Here is a 22,908-nt window from a genome sequence, read left to right as displayed (position 1 = left end):
GTTTCAGCAGCGGGCTTTTACTGTGTATGATCATCTACTTCGCTTTGGTGCAGTAAAGCTGCCTATCATCTGATCCCCACCTTTATCCCAAATCACCAAACATTTGCACCCTACTGAAACACCGTCCAGGTTTATTCCATTCCAGGAACTATTTTCACGACTCAATAGTGAAGAGTGCCAACTTTGCACTCATCAGGGTAAAGCCACAGACAATCTTAAGGTGACTACATCGAATTGGATAAACGTTATTCTAAACACTTTTTCTTCAGTCCCTTTAATGAAAAGGAAAGGGAAATTTTCAGGGTAGGAGTATGGTTTGGATTAAATCCAGGTCTCAAAAGGTAAAAGGTTTAAGTTCTAACTCGGTGCATTTGCTCCATCTCACCTGCTATAGGGCATCATGTGAATCCCCTGATTACATCACTGCCTTTTAAATCACTTCCAAGTATTTATTACTCTATGCATTTTTAAATTTTGGCATAAATTACCCTTCAGAAACCCCCTCCCTCCCACCCAGGCTAACGAAGGCTGATAGCCCATCTTTTCCGAATGGTCAATGCTAGCCGTAATGAAAGGACAGTGACATGGCCAGCCCCTTCAAATTGAGTCACTAGCCCTCTCTCAATCCCAGTGAGGGTCTTTTGGCCGCAGCGAAACAATAATAATCCCAGTTTTAGTTTCGACCCCCCTTCCCCCAACATAGCAAGAGGGCCCGTGTCTTTTGCAAACTCAAGCTCTTGATTGTAAACAGTTGGCCGACCAACATGGTCAGGCAGACACAGCAGTGTGTACACGCGGTCTGAATGGAGAATCCAGCAGCATTCCTAATCAGTACAGTCAATGCTTAAATGAACAAAACAGTCTGCACTGTTGTGGAGGAAGGAATAGATTCCGCATGATACTCCCTTTCACAACAGTGTAACAAGTTGGGGCTCTTGTAGCACAGTGATAGTGTTCCCAACCTCTGGACCAGAAGGTGCTGATTCAGGTCCAACCTGCTCCAGAGGTTTGTAGTAGCATGTCTGAACAGGTCGGTTAAAAATATCTATAACAAGTACCAATTTAACGTGTTTAGTTAATCCTTCACCCACCTCCTCCTTATCGGAATTGATTGGGAGAGACGAGAGGGAGGGAAGAGTTTTCCATTGTGAAAGGGGGCTTTAATAAATAGATATTACTAATCACCCACTAATGATAAAGGGAGTGGAGTTAATAGAGAGCATTGTAGAAGACAAGACAACATCTCTCACCTCTTCTCCTCTGAGATCATCCTTGATCTGGAAATTCATGTAAACAAAGATGAGTGAACAAAGGGAAACATTCTCTGAGGGTAGTGGTCCATGTGTGAGCCACTTTTAAAAGGTTCCAATCTTTTAACTTCATGCTACCATGCGTGTTTATAATAGGCATTTACACATTTCACACCCAGCAACATTATCACCTTGATCTACAGAAAAGAAACAGACCTACAAAACCTCCAGTCAGACAAATGCGATTCTTGGCTTTGGCCTTTTGATGGACTTGTCCCGTTTTAGCAATCGAAATCAGGTTACCACCGATCCACTGGCAGGTGACTTTGTTGCAAAAAAAAACAAAGTAGAGGTGTACAGTAATGCAAAGTACATACTCAAGCATGTTCATCGACTGCGTTAGTCCTTTGAAGGGTTAACAATGCACCATCTCTGGTTCAGATACCCCTTTGCAGACCCAGTACTGAGGCACTATAAATAAACAGGGAGGGGGAAACGTGGCATTGATTTCAAAACCCCTCTCCTTTGCAAAATGTTCAAATCAATCAACAGGAGGGAGGTGATGATGAATGAGAGGGATTGGGAAGGAGGAATGCTCCAAATTCTTCGTCTTCCCTGGATTGACGGGCAGCAGGATAAAACTCTCCGAAGGTTGGGGGTGGGGGGGTTAGAAAAGGGGACAATTTAGCAAATGTACACGTCACGGTTCCACTCCTCAATGTCGCTCTGTTTCCTGGACATAACCTCCTCACTGTTCTGCCTGTAGCGCTCTCGAGCTTTGAGCCGGTTCCTCTGCTGCCTGTTCAGGTTGTCCCTCTCCTCCTCCTCCTCTTCCTCCTCCTCTTCTTCCTCCCAGGACTCCTGCCTCCGGACCTGTTGCCTTGAGATGCTACACCAGCGAGCGCCGGTGCTCCGAGGCTCCTCTGGGAGCTCCGGGTCGTCGTAAGGGTCCATTTCCACGCAGGAGTCCCCCGGCTCGGTGTAAGCCGAGTCCCGGCTGCCCTGAGTCCCCAAGTCAAAGGTGTCCTGGCGGGAGAGACCCCGGGACATGGCCCGCGGGTGGTGGCTGTACTGAGACGTGGAGGATGACAAGCGATGGTAGGACTGTTTGGTAGAGTCATTCCGATAATCATGCAAGTCAGGAGCCGAGCACTCAATGCTTTGCTCTCCATGCACTAAGTAGGGACCCTAGTTAGTAGCAGCACACCATGCAGAGAGAGAATTAGGGAGGGAGGAGGAGAGGGGAGGTTTGGGAAGGTGGAAAACAAATACAGGTTAACAATAAACAACAAGCACAGTCTTTTACAGCAGATTAATAATGCAGGTTAACAGCAACATGGATGCACAAACAATCCCATCAGTTCTCTTTCTTTTAACTAGTTAAATATCAAGCTCAAATACCATTTTTTTTAAACAAAAATGCTTTGTTTTAGCAGCGTCAACATGAACTCCCACTATTAGTCCTTCTATGAATTAAGTTCCAATTAGACTCATCCAGAAATAAAAGAGCAACATAAAATGAAGCATGTTCTCATTCCTGGTGGCCGTGGAGGGTCCTGGACCAAATTCCTTGAGGATCGGAAGGATCAAGGACTTTGTGTGGTCACACTGAGAATACAAGTGTGTGTGGTTCTGGTCAACATTTTATGAAATGGTGTAGTGACATTGGAGAGGATGCAGTGAAGATGTACAAGGATGGTACCTCAAGAAAGGAAGTGGAGATGTAGCAATATGGCCACTGGGCCAGCAATCTCCAATGCCTGGCTGATGTTCTGAGGATATGGGTTTGCATCCCAACATGGAAAAGGATTAAACGTGATTTCAATTAAGACAAAAAGTGTGCAACTCTAAAGCAAACCATGTCAATTTTCATTAAAAAAACCCAGATCTGGTTCACAAATGTCCTTTAGGGATCGAGGTATGTAGTGCTAACCTGGTCAGGCTTATATGTGACTCCAGACCCACAGCAATGGCCTTGCCAGTGATGCCAATGAATACATGTAAAAGAATGTGCCTGGTGTTCCTATCAGACTGGTTCTCTTTTCAATTGAAAGAAATGGTGGTTAAGAGATGACCTAATGGAGATATTTAAAATTACAAAGCGGTTTTGTAGATTGGATATTGAGTATTTCCATTTTGTGGGGAGCAGTATAATTGGAGTTCATCTCTAATAAAGTCACCAAGAAATCCAAAAGGGAATTCAAATAGAACCTCTTTACCAAGAGATCAGTGAGGATTGAGTAAATTTAGGATATAGTTAGACAGATTTTTTTAATGGGTTAAAGGGTTATGGAGAGTGGGCAGAAAGTGGAGTTGGGGTCAAGATGACATCGGCCATGATCGTATTGAATGGCAAAGCAGATTTGAGGGGCTGAATGGCCTCCTCCTACTTCCAGTCCTTGTGTTGTTCTGAATGAGAAATCTGACCCACAGACAGTAGTTGAAGTGAATAGGATAGACATCCTTGGGTTCCGTGCAATGGAGCAGCTGGAGAAATGGGAAGTTAATGTATTGGCATGATCTTCAAAGCAGCTGCGTGGCTACACAAATTAGAGAGAACATTGATTAAGGGAACAGTAGAAGGGAATTGTAGGTTACAGCAGTAAATTTAAACAAAGATTGATGAATGTGTAGAGTGTAGACATTGGCCTAGACTAATTGGGTCAAATGGCCTATTTCTGTGACTTACATCTTCTATGATCCAAAAAAAGAACAATATGGAATAGGGATCTGTTTTAGGGAAGTGGCACGAAATGGATGACATCATCTTGGCCAACCATGATACAGCGGGCCTGAAATTTACTTCCATTGACAGCACCCGAGCTGTCGGTGGTGCCAATATTACTGCCTTGGCTGTAGCCAATTGACCAATGTGTTCATGGCTTTTGCAGCTGAACAGCGTGGTCACTCTGTCTGAGACAGCCCCTTCTGCAACACTGCAGAGAGCAACCATTGGTCGGCTTGTCTGAAATTTACTTCGTCTCTTTGACAGGGAACAGCAAACCTGTACAGGGCTGCCAAACTGTAAAATTCACTGTAAAAGTGTCATGGAAGAAAATGACAATCATAAACTTTGAAAGCTGGTGTCTGAATTGTTAACCTCACATTGAAATATAATGTACACTTCATAGTATGGATCAAACCAAGAAAATTCAAAATAGCAGGTGATTTGGGGTAGAAATTCATCCTGGGCAGTAGTCAGAAGTAGGCAATAATGAATCATGAGTTTGTTCTCCAGAATAAAACAAAAATAATCAACTGGGCTTCAGAAGCAGCTGTTGATCAATGAACACTTGCTTGATACTACGGTCAAGAGGAATACATACAAATTAGCAATGTTACTTTCAACTCTCTAAGCACAACCATCTCTGCATTGGCTAAAACAGAAAGTCTTACCGAAACCAAACACTGGGAACCAAAGACCAGAAAATGCTCTGAACGTACAGGAGCTCTGTCAGTCAGGATTTACTTGGATTCGTAAGCAAAGGAGGACAACTTATGTTGAGTGAAACTATCACTCTCCTTCATGGTTCTGGTATTTCTATCTGATATATCTGGAACCTCCTCACCACACCCTCCCCCCAACCTCCCCCCTGCTACATGCAGTAAGAAGATTTACCCAGGTGCTCAGTGGGACATCGATCTACTTCTCAATGGTGTTTCCTGGGGCATTAAGGCTGCAGGTTCCCCCAGACCGAGTCTTAGTCCTGAGTTCTCTGCCTGAAGGCAGGTCTGAACTACAGCATCACAACCTCCAATGTTGGCAGTGCATGGAGGCAGATCCCAAATCCAGTTGAAACTCTCCAGCGCTGATCTGATTTGGATGACCTCCCCGCCCCCTTGCCTTCTCCTCCCCTTCCCAATGGGCTCCATGTTGCTCTGGCAACTTACAGCTTTCCATGATGTTGGAACCTGGACAGAGGCTCCGTTTCTTGCCACCACTTGGCTGTTACTTCTTTCTTTTACTGCCTCCCAGTGGTTTATGTTGGAATTACTCAGCCTGTTTAGCCAAAGGCACTTGGAACATCTAGCTCAGGTGCACTGCCTACCACATGGCAAGATCTCCTAACCTGGCTCAACAGTCCTTGACCTAACTTGTATTCTCCTGGACACAAAGCGCAGTTACTCAATCTAAGGGGATCTCTTTAATCCACCCCACAGTGGGTGGGAAACACACACGGTATTTGGTTCAACCCCAATGGATAGTGGATTCAGGAGGGTTTGTGGAATCAATCCGATCCCAACATCAGAGTCAGGTTAAAATTGATCCCTTTCAATTTTACTTTTGTCCCTTCAACTAGAACTAATTGGAACTTAAGGACACACACAGGCAACATAGCAGTGAACCACAAGACAAACACTGAAAAACTGATAGTTGAAGTTGTAAACTTTCGTAAAGAGTTAGCTGCGTCAAAATTGTAAGTGTACCTGAATATGGGCACAGGCCTGCAGACAGCTTGTATATCCCTCTGTGTGGACTGTGCATGAAATAGTGTGCAAGGGTATGAGAAAAAAAGCAGGAGTGTTGGCGCGAGGTCAATGTGCTCAAAAAGCCAGTTCAATGGGCCGAACAGCCTCCTTCTGTGAATTCTATGATTCTGAATCCCAAGGACATGCTTAACTTTATTTTAACCAGTTGTCTCGACTCCCACATCAATGGGGATCATGCAATTTAAGCTTTGTTTGTACATAAATACACTTTCTTTTCTCTTTTGTATTGACAGTGCTGTTTTATGAGGTCACTGGGCTCAATTATTTCAGATTTGAAATCCTTTGATTGCGCAACAGTGGACGAGATAATGTAAAATGCCTTTGCGCCATACTGTAATGCAGCCATTAGTGAACTTTAAAGCAGGGCATGGAAGATTCCTATTTGAATTTCCAAAAAGCCTTTGAAAAGATGCAGCACAGAAGGCTGCTAAATAACAGCCCACCGTGTTAAGGGCAAGGTACTGGCATGGATAGAGGATTGGCTGACTGGCAGATGGCAGAGAAATGGCAAACGGTGACTAGTGGAGTTCCACAAGGGTCAGGTTGGGACCACAACTATTCACATTATACAACAACAATCTGGACAAAGGAACTGGGAGCATTGTTGCTAAATTTGTCGATAACACAAAGATAGTTGGAGGGATAGATAATGTTGAGGACGCGAGGAGGCTGCAGAAGAACCTGAACAGGTGAGGACAGTGGGCAAAGAAGTGGCAAATGGAAAACAATTTGGGAAAGTGTGGTGTTCGGCACTTTGGTAGGCACTGTCTATTTTTGAAAGGAGAAAGGTCTTTGTAAATCTGAAGCACAAAGGGAGTTGGGAGTCCTAGTTCAGGATTCTCTTCAGATTAACATTCAGGTTCTGAATGTGAGGAAATCGAATGCTATGTTACCATTCACTTCAAGAGGGCAAGAATATAAGAGCAGAGGTGTACTGCTGAGGCTGTATAAGGCTCTGGTCAAACTGCATTTGAGCAGTTTTGGGCCCCGTATATAAGGAAGGGTGTGCTGGCATTGGAGGGGGTCCAGAGAAGGTTTATGAGAATGGTCCCGGGGAAGAAGGGGCTGTCACATGAGGAGTGGTTGAGGACCCTGGGTCTAGAAGGGAACCTGATTGAAACTTACAGAATACTGAGAGCCATGGATAGAGTCAATGTGAAGAAGATGTTTCCACTAATTGGAGAAACTAGGACCCAAGGGCACAGCCTCAGAGTTAAGTGACAACCCTTTAAAACTGGGACGAGGAGGAATTTCTTCAGTCAGAGGGTGGTGAGTCTTGGAGGCCATGTCATTGAGTGCATTTAAGACCGAGTTAAATAGGTTTTTGAATAGGAAGGGGTTCAAGGAGATTACAGGGAGAAGGCTGGAGAACAGGTTTGAGAAACATATCAGCCATGATCGTCTGGTGTGAGACAAAATAAACTGCAGAAGCTGGAATCCAATGTAGGCAGGCAGGTGGCTGGAAGAGCACAGCAAGCCAGGCGGCATCAGGAGGTGGAGAAGTCGATGTTTCGGGTGTAACCCTTCTTCAGAATTGAATGGTGTAGCACACTGAATGGGATGAATAGCCTAATTCTGCTCTTATATTCTGTGGTCTTCGAGTCTGAGAGGTACAGCTCAGTGGTAGAGCATTTGACTGCAGATCAAAAGGTCCCCAGTTCAAATCTGTGCGCCCTGTTGGGGGCAGCACGGTGGCTCAGTGATGAGCACTGCTGCCTCACAGCGCCACGGACCCAGATTCCATTCCCACATCAGGCAATTGTCTGTGTGGAGTTTGCACATTCTCCCCGTGTCTGCGTGGCTTTCCTCCAGGTGCTCTGGTTTACCTCCCACAATCCAAAGATGTGCGGGTCAGGTGAATTGGCTGTGCTAAATTGACGGTAGTGATAGGTGCATTGGTCAGGGGTAAATATTGGAGCAGGCCCGGGTGGGTTACTCTGTGAAGGCCGGTGTGGACTTGTTGGGCTGAAGGGCCTGTTTCTATACTGTAGGGAATGTAATCTAACTCATTAACCAGTCTTTTCTTAGATTACATTAGATTTCCTACAGTGTGGAAACAGGCCCTTTGGCCCCACAAATCCACACCGACCTTCACAGTGTAACCCACCCAGACCCATTCCCCTCTGACTAATGCACCTACCTAGTTTATTACCAGATTGACAATATCTAAGGAGCTGGTCTGTAACTGGAAAATCTGAAGGAATATATAACTCGATCAAGTGAAGCCTATGAAAAACCCCAATGGGCTTTTACAGTCACTCCTTGTATTCTCTGGAATTTTATGGCACAGGAAGAGGTGTTTGGCTTATCATGCCTGCAATGGCTCTTCAAGTGATCAATGCATTGAGTCTTATTCCGCCAATGCCCTCCCTTGAGGCAAGCACATTCTTCCTTATCAGATAACTGCCGAAAGCCCTTTTAGCAAGCTGCAGTTGAAGTTACCTCCTCCACACTGTCAGACCCTAACCACTCACTGTGAGAAAATAAGATTCTCCTCTACCACTGTTGCTTTTTTCTGTAACTACCTGAATTCTGTGTCGTCTCGTTAACGAGTGGGAATGGTTTATCTCAATTCCTCTACGAAAAAGGACTGGAATTATTGCACAATTTGAACCTAACCACAAGAGCAACACATAAAATTGGCAACAAAAACACAAGCTGCTGGAAAAGCTCAGCAGGTCTGGCAGCATCTGTGGAGAGAAATCAATGTTAATGTTTCGGGTCTAGTGACCCTTCAACAGCTTAAAAGCCTTGACTGATCAAACACAGCCACACACTGGGTGAGGTTGAGGTGCCGAACATTGGTAAATTTTTAAGAGAAAACCAAACCAGTAAATAAGGGAGCAAGGAACAGCGGGCTATGTTGATAAGGTTAGCTGAAGTGTGGTGGGAGGGAACTGATATGGGGCATCAAGGCCAGCATAGGCTAGCTAGACCGAATGGCCTGTGCTGCATGTTCAGTTGTTGCAATGGAAGGTGTAGAGGCATTGTTTAATAAATATGCAGGCAGGTCTCTGAAGTACACCTGATGTAGCAGTCATGTCAGAGAGACTCTGCTAGAAGATTGAACTAGAGCAGCTTAGAACAGCAATGGGCAGTTCTAAGAGGGCAGCTCTTGTGGTAGTGTCCCTAGGTCTGAGCCAGGAGGTCCAGGTTCAAGTCCCACCTGCTTCAGAGGTGTATCATGACATGCCTAAATAAGTTCATGAGGAAAATACCTAGACTGGCAATGCCTACAGCAAGATCCTCATGTATATAATATTCATAAATACTACTTGAAGAAACATTCTGTGGTGTGGCCTGAGCTGATCTGAATAAGGGAACCCTTCCTAAAACAGAGGAATTTGGGTCAAAGATTGGCAAACGGTATGATTGTGGATTCCTTGCTGCAATTTGAATTGGATGCAATGGTCAATCCATTGGTTGGGTTCTGAAAGAAACAGCTGTTTCCTGTTTCCCTCTGGTGTCCAGCTCATCACTTTGCCAAGGAAATGCCTGGAGAAATGCAAGGCACAGATTCTATGCAACAAATCAATGGCTTGCTGAACGTGCCAAACCAAAAATTATGTACTGGCTCAGAAGCATAAAACAGCGTACCAGTGTAGACACACTCAATAACTGTAAGTGTTAGCCTCACAGCCAAACTCACCGTGTTCTCGAAGTTTCGCAATTGCCACCTTGAAAATGCTAATGAGGTGTCTAACCTTTGTAAAAGGGACCCATTGAAACTTTCAAGTAATGTGGACTTAAAAATGTTGCTCTTGTTTAAAAAGAACCACCACCTCTGGAGCTGAGGAAGGGAGAGAGGAGTCACACCTGCCTCCTCCTCCCTTCACTTCCCACAGTCTGCATCAACCCCTACTGCCCTCCACTGCCTGCTTCCCCATCGAAACCAGAGGCCCACTGTTGGTTGTTAGGAAACCCAAAATCAACGTCTCCATCAGAGCAACCTGCAGAAGCAGGAGGCAGCTCACTCCTGTTATTCAGGTGAGGTCCCTGAACGAATATTTACTCAGGTTGAAATTGCTTGTGTGATCTAGTCTCAACATCAGGCGTAGACTGACTGTATTCCCCTTCTCTCAGGAAAGCAGCAACTCCTGGCAAAAGTGCTTTTATCTTCTCATCGAATTAGCCTGCAGGTTCTTTTCCTCCCTTCATGCAAATCCCAGTAAAACTGTTCTAACTTCAAGTCTTTACAGGCAGCAGCATCTAACCCGCATTCCATGTGGAGAAGCTATTTCTCAAAGGTGTGTGTTAAAGTCATCCCTGCACCTTCTATAAGCCCTTGTTCAGCTGGGTGTGCAGCTGCAGCTAACCCAAACAGGATGGTGCAACTCCCCTTCAGCTCTTCCTGGTCACCTCCTGCTGGCTGACTCAGCACAGGCCATCTACTCTCAGCCACAGCTCATTCACAACCCTGGGAGAAAGTGGTGGGTCAACGATCACAGGAGAAACTGCTGACACTGAAGATTTCTCAGAACTAATATCACACACAGCAGTATTGACTAAACCAGGAATAAACAGGCAAAGACTAGCTGGTTGCAAAAAAAAAAGGATTTGACTATGCACGGATTCTACTAAAATATTAAACCTTCAGATGCGTTTTGTTTCTTTTATTTCCGGAGGGCACTGACTCACTCTGAGGAGGGTCTATAGTTAGACTCACATAACTCCCCAGCAAGTCCAGCGTTCACCTTGGCTTAGTCATCACTCAGGAAATTGCCCCTCCCTGTTCTACCTGTAATTTGTTTTTGTTTGGTGACTCATTATGTCTGATATTGAGCTGTAAGCTTCATCTTGGAAATACAAGAGCACCAAATGCCTGGAACACTATTCTGAATTGTCATGAATTTTTGTTAAGTAGTATACACATTAATTTGACATGCATGATACTCAAAATACTCTTCAAATATAGAGTGTGCCATGGTGAAGGAGCGGTTAAACAACGGAAAACCGTTTGAACCTCATAAAAGTTAAAGCACAGTGTGTCAAAGGAAGAGGAGGCTGTTTTTTATTGTGGCCTATCTCTCAACATCTAAAATCTTACTCTAAATGCTCTGTAATCATTGCAATCCCTGTTACTTTGCTGCAAGGGGGTTTTATATTCTAAAGTTAGGATACTGAAGTTAAATATTAAGGTTTATTCCAGTCTCAGTCCATTGGGTTAAGAATGCCACTGAAAACACCATCTGTATACACTGCACAGACAAAATTCTAGCGCTCACAGAGCAAACCCAGAACTCAAATGCACAGATACAAGGCATTGCATGGGAAAAGATACATGTCATTTAATTTCTAGAATTCAAACAATTCTCAGAAAGTAAAATCTATATCCTCCTTTTACTCTAATCCCCCACAGTGCAGCAGATGATACAGAAATCTGTAAGGGTCAACTATGAGAAATTACTCTGAATAATACAAAATTCCTATGCCATCACAATCCCTCTAACATTCATTTATGTTGCAGTTATCAGTCAGAGGTCAATCAGCAGAGCTCCCAAACTGGCTGTTGCAATGTTCAGTGCTTGGGTGGGAGTGTCTGTGACCTACAAATCAACACTGCTCACATTTAGGAAGTGATCAGCAGGTCCAGACATTAGCCAGGTTTGTCTGGAATCTCTTTGAGGCTTACATGACCTCTCTGTGGTAACAACACGACTTCTGAGTTACACTGCAATTTGAGCAAAACTGAAGTTGAAGTACACATCTATTTTTTAATGTTTTGAACAGCTCTAACATGATTTTACGACGGTGAGGCCCGAAGCAGTTGCTGCTCAGTTTTATGTCGGCTCAGTTTGGTGTGGCCAAGTATAAATCAGGGCTTGCTCACTCTGTACGTCACATGGACATCTTTTTCCCTCAAACACAACTCTCAGCTGTGCGGTCTGTGCAGTCCAGCTCTAACTACTAGTCGGGAATGTGCCTGAAGTAGAAATGCTGGCTCATTAATTGCATGCTGCTCACAAGACACAAATGGAACAACAGAAAAGGAACCACAAACAATGCGCCATTGACAAATGGGATTGCCTGTCACTGAAGAAAAGCAAGTGTCCCTTTCTGAATTGGCACCACTTTCTTTTCTCAAGTGTCAAATCTTTCCTGACCAAAAGAAAAATGCATGGTTAGCGAACATCAACATGCAACTACATTCTAGTAAAAAGGGTCACAAACTGAGACAGGAGTTGGGAAGACTTGTTTAAAGTAATACCACCACTGTGCTCTCTCTCTCTCTCTTTCTCTCTCTCTCTCTCCTTTCTGTACAGTTCACGGCTAGACTGTATCTTCTGCTTCCGTCTGCTGTTTTGTGGCTTCTTTGTTTTCATCATCACTTGAGCCCCAGAAGTCAAGGTTACGTCTGAGAGAAGTGAGGACTTGTACCTGTAAGTTGGACACTGGTGCTGGACTGGCAGCTAGGGCAGCCGTTGCCATGGTGCGGTTCAAAAGAGGATTGGGGGGATTGCAGCTGGCTGGGTGGGTGGCCTTCCAATAGGCTTCGAGGTACTCAGCGAGATGCTCACACGCATCTTCCAATTGATTCTCGTCCAAAATGATGTCAAACAGTTCCTGTGATGGAAGAAAATGTTAGCATACGTTCAGAAGACTAGGTTTCTCCTTTATTTCCTGACCTTCCATTCACTCCGTGTTCATCAGAGTCAACGGCTTTAATATCAGGCAACCAACATATCAGCCCATATAATACGGGAGCAGTAGGGTCAACAGTCTTTTAACACTGCCTTTCAAACCCACATCTACCATCTATAGAGACAAGGGAACACCTCTATCTACAAGTTCTTCAAGCCAAATCAGTTTGATAAGGAACTAAACCACCATTCCTTCAGAGTCATTGGGTCAAAAGCCTAGAACCTCATTGCTAACAGCATGATGGGGTGTGCCCACACCCCATGGACTGCAACCTTAGCAATGACAATTTGTTTTATTTATTCATGAGAATGAGGGCATCATTGGCTAGGTCAGCATATATTGCCCTTCCTTAGTTGGTCAGAGGGCAGCTAAGAGTCAGTGTCAGTGCTGTGAGTCCAGTCACATGTAGGATGACAGTTTCCTTCCATGAAGAACATTCGTGAACTAGGTGGGGTTTTCCAACAATGGATTCACGGCCATCATTAGGCTCTTAATTCCAGATTTCTTTTTCCTGTTGAATTCAAATTCCACCAACTGTCATGATGGGATTCAAACCCCAGGTTTCCAGAACACTCCCTGGTTCTCTGTATTAATAGATCTAGCGATAATACCACTAGACCATCGCCTCCCCCAGGAGAGGGATGGGCAATAAATGTTGGTCTTATTAGCAATGCCCACATCCCGTCATCTTTAAAAAAAATACAATTGGTTCAGCTATAACACAGTAGTTCCATTCTCGTGCAGTCCCATGTTATAAGAAAATCCTGTAATAGTGGCACCATTTAAACCAATGGGGCCAGAATCGCATTCCAACCGATGCACGTTTAAAAAGTTGGCACTTTAGAAACACTGTCTCCAATTTGTCAATCATGTTATAGCATATTCACATTAACAAAACGCGTGTTATAGCAGAACAACCTGTATGATATATACTTTCTCTCTTGAGCGATAAATGCAGTTTTCATCAGAGGTTAGGAACTCTGCAGTGAATAACTCACCTCCTGTCTCCCTGAAGCCTACACACCACTTACAAGGCACCATGTCCTGAGTGTGTTAGAGTCTGCCTCACTTGCTTGGATGGGTGCAGCTCCAAAATAACTCAACGTTGACACCATCCAAGACCAAGCAACCTGTTTTTTGGGACCACAGCTACAAACGTTCACTCCCACCACAACTTACACTTCAGAAATTCACAACGGCTTGAGACAGCATCTTCCAAATCCAGAATCACTCCCATTTTGAAGGATAAAAGCAGAGAAGGGCCAGTCCCTCAGCAGATGTCGGGGAATACTATTACTTAGAGACGCCACTCCAAACCACTTAGCATCTTGATTTGGAAATATATCGCCGTTCCTTCATGGTCCCCAAGTTAAAACTCTAGAACTCCATCCCTAACAGCGGTGTATGTCAGTTCCACACAGACAATAGCAGTTCTAGATGGTGGCTCATTATCACATTCTCAATGGGTTTACAAGGACAGATCATAATTGCAAGCTTTACCAACAATACCCATCCAGCAAGTGAAATATAAAATAAAGTAGTGGTGAAGTTTCAAAAATTCTTAAGTTGGCAAATTCAGTCGTTGCCATGGACATCATTAAGCTCATTACAGACTAAGGACAGGCCACATTTGCTCCGTAATCTGCTCTGAATTAATTGGATTCTGTTGGTGAAACACTGGCCTTCAGCAACCCTCAGTCAAGGTAAGGAGAAAAGGAAAAGTCAGATACGGTCACAGCTTCCAAGAATGCTGCTCAGATGGAACAGTAAGCCTCAACCCTGTCCCAATCTCTGAACACTAATTATTTTTGCCCTCTGGTTTTAGGAGCAAGGTACTGGCATTGATAGATGATTGGCTGACTGGTTGAAGGCACCCAGTGGGGATAAAGAGGATGGCAGCCTGTGACTAGTGGATTTCCACAGAGGGTCAGTGTTGGGACCCCAACTATTCACATTATACATTAACAATCTGGATGAAGGAACTGAGGGCATTGTTGCTAAATTTGCAGATAATACAAAGATAGGTGAAAGGACAGGTAGTGTTGAGGATGTGGAGAGGCTGCAGAAGGACTTGGATAGCCTGGGCAAGTGGTCAAAGCATTAGCAAATGGAATATAAAAGTGAGAGGTTATGCACTTGGTCTGAAGAATAGAAGTGTCGACTATTTTCTAAATGGGGAAGAGCTGCAGAAAGCTGCAGCATGTAAGGGATTTATAAATTAGCACTACAGTATATATTTTACTGGAAGGAAAGCAGTTATTATTATACAGCATGGAAACAGACTCTTCGGTCCAACTCGTCCATGCCAACCAGATATCCTAACCTAATCTTGCCCCATTTGCCAGCACTTGGCCCATATCCCTCTAAACCCTTCCTATTCATATACCCAGCCAGATGTATTTTAACTGCTGTAATGGTACCACCCCCCACCACTTCCTCTGGCAGCTCATTCCATACATGCACCACCCTCTGTGTGAAAACGTTACCCCTTAGGTCGCTTTGAAATCTTTCCCCTCTCATTTTAAAACTATACCCTCTAGTTTTGGATTCCCCCACCTCAGGTAAAAGACCTTAGCTATTCACCATATCCATGCCCCTTGTGATTTTATAAACATCTATGAGGTCATCCCTTAGCCTCCAACACTCCAGGGAAAATAGCACAAGCCTATTCAGTCTCTCCTTATAGTTCAAACACTCCAGAGAGTCATAGAGTCCATACAGTATGGAAACAGGCCATTTGGCCCAACAAGTCCACACCGACCCTCTGAAGACCATCCCTCCAGGCCCAACCCCCTACCCTATCCCTAAGACCCTGCATTTCCCACAGCTAATGCATCTAACCTACATATCCCTGGACCTCTGGGTAATTTCGCATGGCCAGTCCATGTAACCCACATATATTTGGAATTTGGACTCCAGTCCCCGAAACATCCTTGTAAATCTTTTCTGCACCCTTTCAAGTTTCACGACATCTCTCCTATAGCAGGGAGACCAGAATTGAATGCAGTATTCCAAAAGTGGCCTAACCAATGTCCTGTACAGCCGCAGCATGGCATCGCAATTCCTGTATTCAGTGCATGGACCAAGAAAGGCAAGTGTACCAAACACCTTGGTAATCAGATCGGCAAAACATGCTGCACTGACTTAGAGGAACTGAATGAAAATTGGAGCCCTTTCGCTGTGGGTCAGTCTACTCCAGAATACTGCACAAATCGCTCATTAATAAACGGAGCAAGCGAGAAGCTTTGCTACGTTTTTTTTTCTCAAGCCTTATTGAGGATTTCTCAGCAACACTGAACATATCTCCTCCTCACAGTACCCCTGTGTTTAGAGCTTTGTGCTCTCAGACCAGGTCAGTCCCAGTTTACCAGATGCCTCATGAACAGACAGATAAGGAAGATGCTGGAGGAGTGAGGCCTGATGAAGACATAACCCTGCTTAATACGTGCGTCCCTCTGTTCAGGGAAACCCCCTCTACCCCTGAGCAGGAGATACTGACCGGGGGACACTGGGCCAGTTTATCTGATGCCACCATCTGTACATTCAGGTGTTTGGCTTGGGACTTCCCTCGTGACTTTATCAGACGTTGTAAAACCTATAATCAAAAATTAATCACAACAATTAATGTCATTTCACATCTTGGTGCACATTACATTTTATCTGTATCATTATTGTACAACTGCTTCTCACCGCAATACACTTGGATAGCAGTAATCTCCAGCTCATTATGATGGCTTCTCATTGTGACCCGGATACATCACAACCCCTCACTGTTACTCTTTCCAACACACTTGTAACCTCTCACTGAGGTAAATAGAGACAGTGAAGATAGGAGCAGGAGTAGGCCATTGGATTCCTTGAGCTTCTCCACTATTCATTAGGATCATATCTGATCATCGAGCTCAATATTCTCATCTGGCCCTCCTCCAATGTCCCTTGATCCCTTGAGCCACAAGAGCTACATCTACCTCCTTCTTGAAAATACAATGTTCTCACCTCAAACATTTTCTGTGGTAGTGAATTCCGCAGGCTCACCACTCTCTGGGTGAAGACATTTCCCCTCATAACATTCATACACTGTCGAAGCAGGCCATTTGGCCCATCAAATCCACACTGATCCTCCGAAGAGCATCCCATTCACCTCCCCCACCTTAAAGCTGCATTCCCCATGGCTACTCTACTGAGCCTGCACATCCATGGACACAATGGGTAATTTAGTCTGGCCAGACCACCTAAGCTGCACATCACTGGACTGTTGGAGGAAACCAGAGTATCTGGAGGAAACCCACACAGACATGGGGAGAACGGGTAAACTCTGCATAGACAGTTGCCCGATGATGGAATTGAACCCAGATCCCTGGTGCTGTGAGGCTAACCACTGAGCCACTCCCAACTCATTTCAGTCACAAAAGGTTTACCCCTTATCCTTAAAATAACACCCCTGGTTCTGGACTCACCCTCATCAGGAACATCCTTTCTACATTGAACCTGTTTAGTCCTGTTACAATTTAAAGGTTTCTATGAATGCCCCTTCATTTTTCTCAACTCCAGTAAACACAATCAAAACCGACTCAATTCTTCTCATACATCAGTCTGGCCATCCCTGGAATCAATGGGGTCAACCTTCCTGCACTCCCTTGAGAGCAAGAACATCCTTCATCAGGTAAGGAGAGCAAAACTTCACACAACACTCCAGGTGTGGCCTTACCGATGCACTGTCTACTTACAGCAAGACAACCCTGCTTGAATCCTCTCACAATGAAAATCAATAAATACTGTGTACTGACCTCTCATTAATATAATCTGACATGAAGCAACCCTCACGGTAATCCTTCAGTATAACTGGAAAACTCTGATACACCAGTAACACACTAATCTCATTGCAACATCTTCTCTGATATACACTAATGCCTCACTGAAATCATGTAAACATTTCCAGACCTCTGTAATTGAACAATTCAACACAAGATATTATTGGACTATATTCCTAAAAATGTCACACTGGACTTGAAATGTTAACTCTTGTTTCTCTCTCCCCAGATGGTGTCAAACCTGCTGAATTTGTCCAGTAATTTCTGTTTTAGAATTCTTGTACCAGCAGTTTGTTTTAGCTTTTACTTTTGGTTTTGATGTATGGATTATTTAAATTTTCTACATTTAATATACAAATGAGAACTACTAGTTAAACAAAAATAAATAAAAGAATTGCAAATACTGGCGATCTGAAACAATAAAAAACAGAAATTGCTGGTGGAACTCAGCAGGGTTGGGAACATCTTTGGCAGGAAAGCAGAGTTAACGTTTCGAGTCCGGTGACTCTTCATCACAACACAGATGCTACCAGGTCCGCTGAGGTTTTGTTTTTGAACTAGTTACACTACCCTTACACATTTCAAATAGCTTATTTGCAGAAAGTTACAAAAGAGACTGTGACTGGGTCAAAGCCGATGTCCCAGATGTACCAACAGCAGATTTCACAACTGAGTAAGCTTTTTCAGCAATTTCACATTCAGAGATTAGTGTTAGATCCTGGTGTAAACATTCTCCAGGAAAAAGTGAGGTCTGCAGATGCTGGAGATCAGAGCTGAAAATGTGTTGCTGGTTAAAGCGCAACAGGTCAGGCAGCATCCAAGGAGCAGGAAATTCGACGTTTTGGGCATAAGCCCTCCTGATGAAGGGCTTATGCCCGAAACGTCGAATTTCCTGTTCCTTGGATGCTGCCTGACCTGCTGTGCTTTAACCAGCAACACATTTTCAGCAGTAAACATGCTCCACCAAAGTATTAACAAAGATGAAGATATGTCTGAAGATAGCACCTTCTCTTCAATTCAACAACATTTTCAATTCATGTAATGGCTTTACGTTAACAAAATTTCCCAAGGCTCTTTATAGGTGCACTATGAAGCAAAATCTGCCGTTGAGCCATAACAGGTGACAAAAGGGCAAATGGAAAAAGGGTTGGTTGCAAGGAATGTGTTAAAGAAAAGGACAGAGAGAGAGAGAGAGAGAGAGAGAGACAGGAAGAGAATTCCAGAGTTTAATGCCCAGCCATCAATGATGGAAGGATTAAGATTGGAGAACAAAGGAGCACTCGGCCCCTTGAGCCTGTCCCTGAATTATGGATGATCTATGGCCTACCTCTATACCTGCCTTTGGTCTATAATCCCTTAATATCCTTCCTAAACAAAAATGTATCTATCTCAGATTTAAAGTTAACAACTGACCTTGCATCCACTGTCGTTTGTGGAAAAGAATTCCAAACATCTACCACCCTTTGAAGGAAAAGGGTCTTCCTGATATCTCTCCTGAACGGCCTGGCCCTAATTCTCAGACTATGCCCCCCAGGTTTAGAATCTCAGTCAGTGGAATATATATTCCTGTTAATATATTGAAGACTTAAATCAGACCACCCCTTAACCTGCTAAGTTCTAGAGAAAACAGGCCTCATTTGTATAAACTCTGCTCATAACCTAACCCCTTAAGTCCTGGCTTCATTTTTGTAAACCTACACTGTATTCCCTCCAAGACCAATCTATCCCTCCCAAGGTGTGGTGCCCACATGTGCCGTCCAAATGGGGTCTAACCAGAGGTTTGTATCACTGCAGCATAATATGTCTATCCTTATAGTGTAGTCCTCTCAATGTAGAGGTCAGCATTCCAGGAGCACAGAAACCTTAGAAGGCTGTGGAAAGAGATTAGATGATTTCACTAGGTGAAAACAAGGACTGCCGATGATGGAAACTAGATTCTGGATTAGAGTGGTGCTGGAAAAGCACAGCAGTTCAGGCAGCATCTGAGGAGCAGGAAAATCGACCTTTCGGGCAGAAGCCCTTCATAATGAATAGAGGCAGAGTGCCTGCAGGGTGGAGAGATAAATGAGAGGAGGGTGGGGGTGGGGGAAGGTAGCAAAGAGTACAATAGGTGAATGGGGGTCGGGATGAAGGTGATAGTTCAGAGGGGAGGGTGGAGTGGATAGGTGGGAAGGGAGATAGGCAGGTACGACAGGTCATGGGGACAGTGCTGAGCTGGAAGGCTGGAACTGGGGTGAGGTGGGGGGAGGGGAAATGAGGAAACTGGTGAAGTCCACATTGATGCCCTGGGGTTGAAGTGTTCTGAGGCGGAAGATGAGGCGTTCTTTCTCCAGGCGTCTGGTGGTGAGGGAGCGACGGTGAAGGAGGCCCAGGACCTCCATGTCCTCGGCTGAGTGGGAGGGGGGGTTGAAATGTTGGGTCACAGGGCGGTGTGGTTGATTGGTGCGGGTGTCCCAGAGATGTTCCCTAAAGATTACATGATTTAAGGCTGGGGTAGGGGGAGTTGCTGGTGGGGCAAGGCAATAGGGAACATGAAAATAAGGATGAGCATTTTATCATTAAGCTGTTTCTTAACCAGAAGCATTGTACGTCAGTGAGCACAGGGATTATAAGTGAATAAGTCTTGTTGTGAGTCATAACCTCAAGTTTACGAAGGGTGGAATGTGAAAGGCTAGCCAGAAGTGTGTTCCCAATTGGGAACTAACAAATTCACAGGTAAGGAGTTCAACAGTAAATGAGCTACAGAAATGACAGAGTCAAGTGATGACATGGAGGTGAGATTAGCGATTGTAGAGATAGGATAGGGATATGGAGGGTAGGGATATGACAAGGGGAGATGATGGCCTAGTGCTATTATCGCTGCACTGTTAATCCAGAGACCCAGGGAATGTTCTAGAAACCTTGGTTTGAGCCACAGCAGATGGTGGAACTCAAATTCAATTAAAACAAAATAACTGAAATTAAGAGTTCCCCTTTATTTGATCTGATCTACATGTGACTCCAGACTCACCGCAATGTGGTTGACTCTTAACTGCCTCCTCGGATCGGCAATAAATGCTGCTTAGCCAGTGACATCCTCATCCCATGAGTGGGAAGAAAATAAAAGATTTGTGGCTGAAAGCTTCTCTCACAATTAAACATGATCCTGACATAAACAGTGGAGCCTGAGACTAGGACAGGAAGCAGTGGGACTACTGAAGATTAGATTGGGATGGAAGGTGACAGTACCTGAGGGGGGAAAAGTAGTCAAAGGACAATCTAACAGAGCAGTCTGACATTCTGGAAATTCCTTTCCAGAAGGCATTTGATGATATGCCACATCGAAGGCCATTGTGGAAAATTAAAGCTCTTGTGTGTGGGTAACATATTAGCATGGTTTGAAGATTGACAGGCTAACAGGAAGCAAACAGTAGAAATAAATGGCTGTCTTTTTTAGGGTGGCAGGATGTCACAAATGGCGTGCCACGGGGGTGGTGCTGGGGCCTCAACTCTTTACAATGTGTATCAATGATTTGAGTGAAGCGATTGAGGTAGCCATATTTGCTGACGACACAAAGATAGGTGGGAAAGTCATATAGTCAGAGCACAGAAACAGTCCCTTCGGTCCAACTAATGATTCCTGATGAAGGGCTTATGCCCGAAACGTCGAATTTCCTGTTCCTTGGATGCTGCCTAACCTGCTGTGCTTTAACCAGCAACACATTTTCAGCTTTGGTCCAACTAGTTCATGCTGACCATCTTCCCGAACTACACTAGTCCCACCTACCTGCATTTGGCCCATATCCCTTCAAACATTTCCTATTCATGGACTTATCCAATTATCTTTTAAATGCTATAACTGTACCCAGCAGCTACCACTTCCTCTGATAGTTCATTCCACACACAAACCATCCTCTGTGTAAAAAGTTCCCTCTCACCTTAAAAATATGACCCCTAGTTTTGAACTCCTCTACCTTAAGGAGAAAGTGGTTAACCTAACAAACCTAGATTTTTGTTCAATATATCATTTCAGTTGCATGACACTTCAATCTTTTGCTATAAATTCGGGGTCGCATGGTCCTGCTCCACAGCTACCTGACGGAGGAGCAGTGCTCTGAAAGCTAGAGCTTCCAAATAAACCTGTTGGACTATAACCTGGTGTTGTGTGATTTTTTAACTTTGTCCACTCCAGTCCAACACCGGCACCTCCACATTAGGGAAAAGACTTATGCTCTTCACCTGATCTATGTCCTTCATGATTTCATAGACCTCTATAATGTCGCCTGTCAAACTCCTACACTTCAATGCCCCAGCCAATCCAACCTCTCCTTATAATTCAAACCCTCCATTCCCAGCAACATCCTGGGAAATCTTTTCTGAACCCTCTCCAGTTTAATAATATCTTTCTCTGTCTCTGTTACTTGAGAACTTTCTCTTGAGCCTATGTTTGGCTTGGTTTTACATTGCCTGTCCTAATGTCTAACGTCAGTCTCTATTTGACAACTCAACCATGAAGCAGCTTACTCTATCATTTTTAGCATCTGCAGTTTTGAGCCTGAAATATTGCTGTCAGATTTTAACAAGGCATAAATCCTTTGTTTACTTGCAAGTATTAGGAGATAAGTTCATAGCTGTAAACATTTATTTAAAAAAGGCAAATACCATGTTATTTCACCAATGTCTCCCAAAGCTGAGCAATTCTGAAGTCTGATACTCAAACAGAATATTATTTTCCAGCTTAAAGCTTCATAAGTGCAATATAGTTAAAACACACTGAAGAAGTGCAAAGCCTCTCTGAAGATAAAGTCGTTGTCATTTCTCGACATGGTTTCGATGTGCCAGTTTTGGACTGGGGTGTACAACATTAAAAATCACACAACACCAGGTTATAGGACAGAAGAGTAACTAGGGAGAGAATAGGGCCCCTCAAAGATCAGCAAGGCGGCCTTTGTATGGAGCCGCAGGAGATGGGGGAGATACTGTATGAATATTTTGCATCAGTATTTACTGTGGAAAAGGATATGGAAGATATAGACTGTAGAGAAATAGATGGTGACATCTTGCAAAATGTCCAGATTACAGAGGAGGAAGTGCTGGATGTCTTGAAACGGCTAAAGGTGGATAAATCACCAGGACCTGATCAGGTGTACCCAAGAACGCTGTGGGAAGCTAGAGAAGTGATTGCTGGGCCTCTTGCTGAGGTATTTTATATCATCAATAGTCACAGGTGAGGTGCCGGAAGACTGGACGTTGGCGAACGTGGTGCCACTGTTTAAGAAGGGTGGTAAAGACAAGCCAGGGAACTATAGACCGGCGAGCCTGACCTTGGTGTTGGGCAAGTTGTTGGAGGGAATCCTGAGGGACAGGATTAACATGTATTTGGAAAGACAAGGACTGATTCGGGATAGTCAACATGGTTTTATGTGTGGGAAATCATGTCTCACAAACTTGATTGAGTTTTTTGAAGTAACAAAGAGGATTGATGAGGGCAGAGCAGTAGATGTGATCGATATGGACTTCAGTAAGGCATTCAACAAGGTTCTCCATGGGAGACTGATTAGCAAGGTTAGATCTCATGGAATACAGGGAGAACTAGCCATTTGAATACAGAACTGGCTCAAAGGTAGAAGACAGAGGGTGGTGGTGGAGAGTTGTTTTTCAGACTGGAGGCCTGTGACCAGTGGAGTGCCACAAGGATATGTGCTGGGTCCTCTACTTTTTGTCATTTACATAAA

The 22,908-nt window shown here is 44.2% G+C and overlaps 1 protein-coding gene across 4 annotated transcripts in view; it reads right to left on the bottom strand.

Annotated features, from left to right (window-relative positions):
- Positions 1 to 518: 518 nt before the first annotated feature.
- Positions 519 to 22,908, bottom strand: part of cacnb1 (calcium channel, voltage-dependent, beta 1 subunit) — a 119,166-nt gene continuing 96,776 nt past the window's right edge. For all 4 annotated transcript variants that reach the window (XM_060848821.1, XM_060848822.1, XM_060848820.1 and 1 more), the window contains exons 11-13: positions 15,883 to 15,978; positions 12,120 to 12,305; positions 519 to 2,438 (exon numbers count right to left, since the gene is read on the bottom strand). In XM_060848821.1, the coding sequence (XP_060704804.1) occupies positions 1,935 to 2,438; positions 12,120 to 12,305; positions 15,883 to 15,978 (786 nt within the window). In that variant the 3' untranslated portion in view covers positions 519 to 1,934. The remainder of the gene's footprint in view (positions 2,439 to 12,119; positions 12,306 to 15,882; positions 15,979 to 22,908) is intronic.

Source organism: Hemiscyllium ocellatum, chromosome 32, assembly GCF_020745735.1.
Source record: "Hemiscyllium ocellatum isolate sHemOce1 chromosome 32, sHemOce1.pat.X.cur, whole genome shotgun sequence".
Lineage (NCBI taxonomy): Eukaryota > Metazoa > Chordata > Chondrichthyes > Orectolobiformes > Hemiscylliidae > Hemiscyllium > Hemiscyllium ocellatum.
The sequence above is the reverse complement of the archived record's forward strand: the minus strand, read 5'-3'. Positions and strand labels throughout refer to the sequence as shown.